This window comes from Nanorana parkeri, unplaced genomic scaffold (genome assembly GCF_000935625.1).
Source record: "Nanorana parkeri isolate BGI_ZX_2015 unplaced genomic scaffold, ASM93562v1 scaffold1536, whole genome shotgun sequence".
Classification (NCBI taxonomy): domain Eukaryota; kingdom Metazoa; phylum Chordata; class Amphibia; order Anura; family Dicroglossidae; genus Nanorana; species Nanorana parkeri.
In genome coordinates this window covers 183297-186327 of record NW_017307804.1, presented here as the reverse complement: position 1 = coordinate 186327, position 3031 = coordinate 183297, and the positions used below count along the sequence as shown (strand labels likewise).

General features: G+C 50.3%; 1 protein-coding gene across 2 annotated transcripts in view; it reads right to left on the bottom strand.

The window, feature by feature from the left end:
* Nucleotides 1–848: 848 nt before the first annotated feature.
* The window catches only part of ZSWIM4 (zinc finger SWIM-type containing 4), a 27462-nt gene continuing 25279 nt past the window's right edge, over nt 849–3031 (bottom strand). For both annotated transcript variants that reach the window (XM_018570464.1, XM_018570466.1), the window contains 2 exons: nt 2058–2139; nt 849–1966 (listed from right to left, as the gene is read on the bottom strand). In XM_018570464.1, coding sequence (XP_018425966.1) covers nt 1089–1966; nt 2058–2139 — 960 coding nt within the window. In that variant the 3' untranslated portion in view covers nt 849–1088. The remainder of the gene's footprint in view (nt 1967–2057; nt 2140–3031) is intronic.

Below are 3031 nucleotides of genomic sequence, written 5' to 3'. Positions count from 1 at the left end.
TGGGCTGGGGCCATATGCAGCCCATCTGTGAAGGGATAACCAAAACATGACTCGCATTAGCCAACCTCATTCACCTTTAAGTGACAGAAATGATGGAAGTGCCCAGAATTAATTCCCTCTAGTACAGTCTCTCAACCTTTTCTACTAAAACATATTTGTTGAGGGTCAGTGGAAAAATGCTCTTTACATTGGTGACCAGTGGGAAGAAATGCCTTCCCTCCCTTCCTTACAGTGGTGGTCAGAAGGCCACCTTTATGGGGAGCCAAAATGATCATTGGGCGCCTACAGCTGGCTCTGCCAATTGGTGGCAGCCCTAGAACTATGCAGACCCCATCCGATGAGGAGTCAATATGCCACAGCTCAAGGAACCCCAAAGCAAGCCAACAAGGAACCGTAGGCTTCAATGGAACCCTGGTTGAGAATGGCTGCTCTAGTAGGAGTCTTTCTACATGTAGATGAAAGCAAGCGTCATACAAAATGGCTGCCGTTTGGCTTAATACTGGTTCAAGCCTGTTAAAGCTTAGCTACCCTATAGCTCAGTTGCAGCGTTTATGTTTTTTTGGAGTTAAGAGGCGTGGAGATGTTTCGCATTCCAACAGCCGGTAAGAAAGGATGCCGATAAGATAAAGATTCCTTCAGAAATAAATATATAAATTCTGCTCTTTGCAGATCGCTCCCCTTTTTTCCCCGCACACGGATGCGCCCACCTCCTGTGCTGCAGGTACACAGGATTTACGTGTTGAATACAGAACCATCAAAGTGGGCCGTATAGACTGGGTCAAGGAGACTTCCTGCCAAGGGGGGAAGAGAAGTTTCACCGATAATATAAATAAATATAAGTTATTAAACCAACAAAAAAGAAATAAAAAAAAATATGTTACACTGTCCACCCGGATTTCCCTGGTGATCTTCTTCAAAATTAAGTTTCCTTCAATATAGAATTTCTCCATGTGCAGGAAGAGCTGTCCAATGGAGGCATACGAGGTACAGGGGGACCTCACCCCTACTCGTTTTATCTGGACCCTTGGTTGGGGAGCAGCAAGTCTCTATTTTCCTTTAAAAAGGGTGGACTCCCCTTGGTTCTTTGCTCAACCGAATCGCTCTCTTACCAAAAGCATTAATTTCTTTTTCCCCTTGTAAGTCTGCTTGAGATTATCCAGGAACTGGGAAAACTGCCGGTGCCCATCTGGCGCTAGCAGGAAAGTGTCTCGCGCCTTGGCCAGGAACTCGATGAATTCGCCATAATGCCGTGGGCTGATGTGTGTGAGACGGGAGTGTGTGGTGCTGATGTACGCTCCGACGGCGGCTTCCAGCAGCAGGCAGAGTGGCGGCTTGTCGGCTCGGGGTCCCGTTCCTCTGCCCCGTGAGGCATCAGCAGCAGAGAGAGACTGGGCAAGGCCGGGAGGGGCCAGGCTACAGCGCCGCAGTATGTCAGAGAGGACTGGGGCGCACTGTACGCTTTTGATGACCAGGGGCACCACGGTGCTCAGCTCTACTTTGCCCAAAGAGTGCGCCAGGGAACAAGCCCACAGGACGTCGCTGACTGCCGGATGGGAATCCTGGCTGAAGCCAATGTTTAGGTTGGACAGGGCCAGAGTTGCAAGGGTAAATGCCCTCATGGGCAGGCCACGGTGCTCCATGTAGCGGGCGACGGTGAACAGGTGAGAGTGCGCGCCGGGGCCAGAGCTGGCACTGTCCAATACGATCTGGTAGGCGGCCTCGAATGAGGTGTGGTCCTTTTCACACAGGGTGAGCGCAGGCAGGGCGCAGCTCTGCGGGTCCTTCATAGCGCACTGCAGGGCCAGCGCCCGGGCACACGAACAGAGTTCTTCTCGTTGCCTTGGGTCGGCGCTGAAACGGAGGAGGGTGGCAGGGGACGTGCAGGACACGGCGACGATACTGGTGGCTTCTATCGGAGTGAAGAGCGTGTACCAGTTCTGCATGATGCTGATCAGAGCCTGCGCGCCTGGGAAGGAGACATGGAGAATACGTTTTCATTAGGACAATGGCAACGTATATAAAAGTAAAGTCACACGGCAACCACTGCAGCCTCTTACCAATTTCTGTGGCACAGGACACCAGCCAACGCACCATCTCCCTCCGTCTCCATGTCAGAGTGGTCAAGGTCATCCTCATCACCTAGAAAATGAGGACAAATCTGGTTAGAATTTACTCCCATTAGCTTTCAGTTATAGTTACAGCCTCCACTACATGAAGTCCACTGGACAGCGCAGCTCACATTTTACACAGGCTGTAACCATTCTACTCCTCTATAGACGTGCCATACACACAGAAGAAACACTGGTCACACACTGCATTCCAATGGAAAAGTTAATTGAACCTTGTACCACACCACGGGTGTCCCGTCCAAGGCCCAAACCTCTAACGCATTTCACCCAATCACAGCCTTAATCGTAGACTCTATAACTAAGCCCATGATTTGGTAAAATGCATCAAAGGGGGTGGACCTGGGGGGGAGAACGATGACACCCCAGTGAAATGGTACAAGCTTCAATAAACTATTCCAGCAGAATCCAGTGTGCGGCCAGCTTTTCTTCTGTTTGTGTGGGCTCATACTGGAGGAAGGATTTGCTCCCAGAGGCAAGCACCCGGGGTCATTCCTTTCCCAAGCTGTGGAGGAACAGTGCTTCTTTTGGAGTGTTCTCCTCTCCAGATGCGTTATACTTTACTACTTGATATATTTACTCCAATTTTAAACATTTATGCGTTGCTTAATATTAGGTAAGCACCTATACTAGTATCGGTATCAGTGCTGATGCCGAGTATCGAGGGAGCATGGAGCCGGCTTCCTGGCAACTCAGGAAGCCAGGTGCCGCGTCATTACACGGTGCCCGGCTTCCTAATTGGCCAGAAAGCCAGCTCTATGCGTTCTCGTCACCTAGTGATGAGAAGCATGGGGATGGCTTCCCTGCTAATCAGGAAGCCTGGTGGCGAGTCGTTACAGGCTTCCTAAATGGGACTTCTGGTACTCGGCATCGGCGAGTACGGGAAAAAATAAAATATATATATA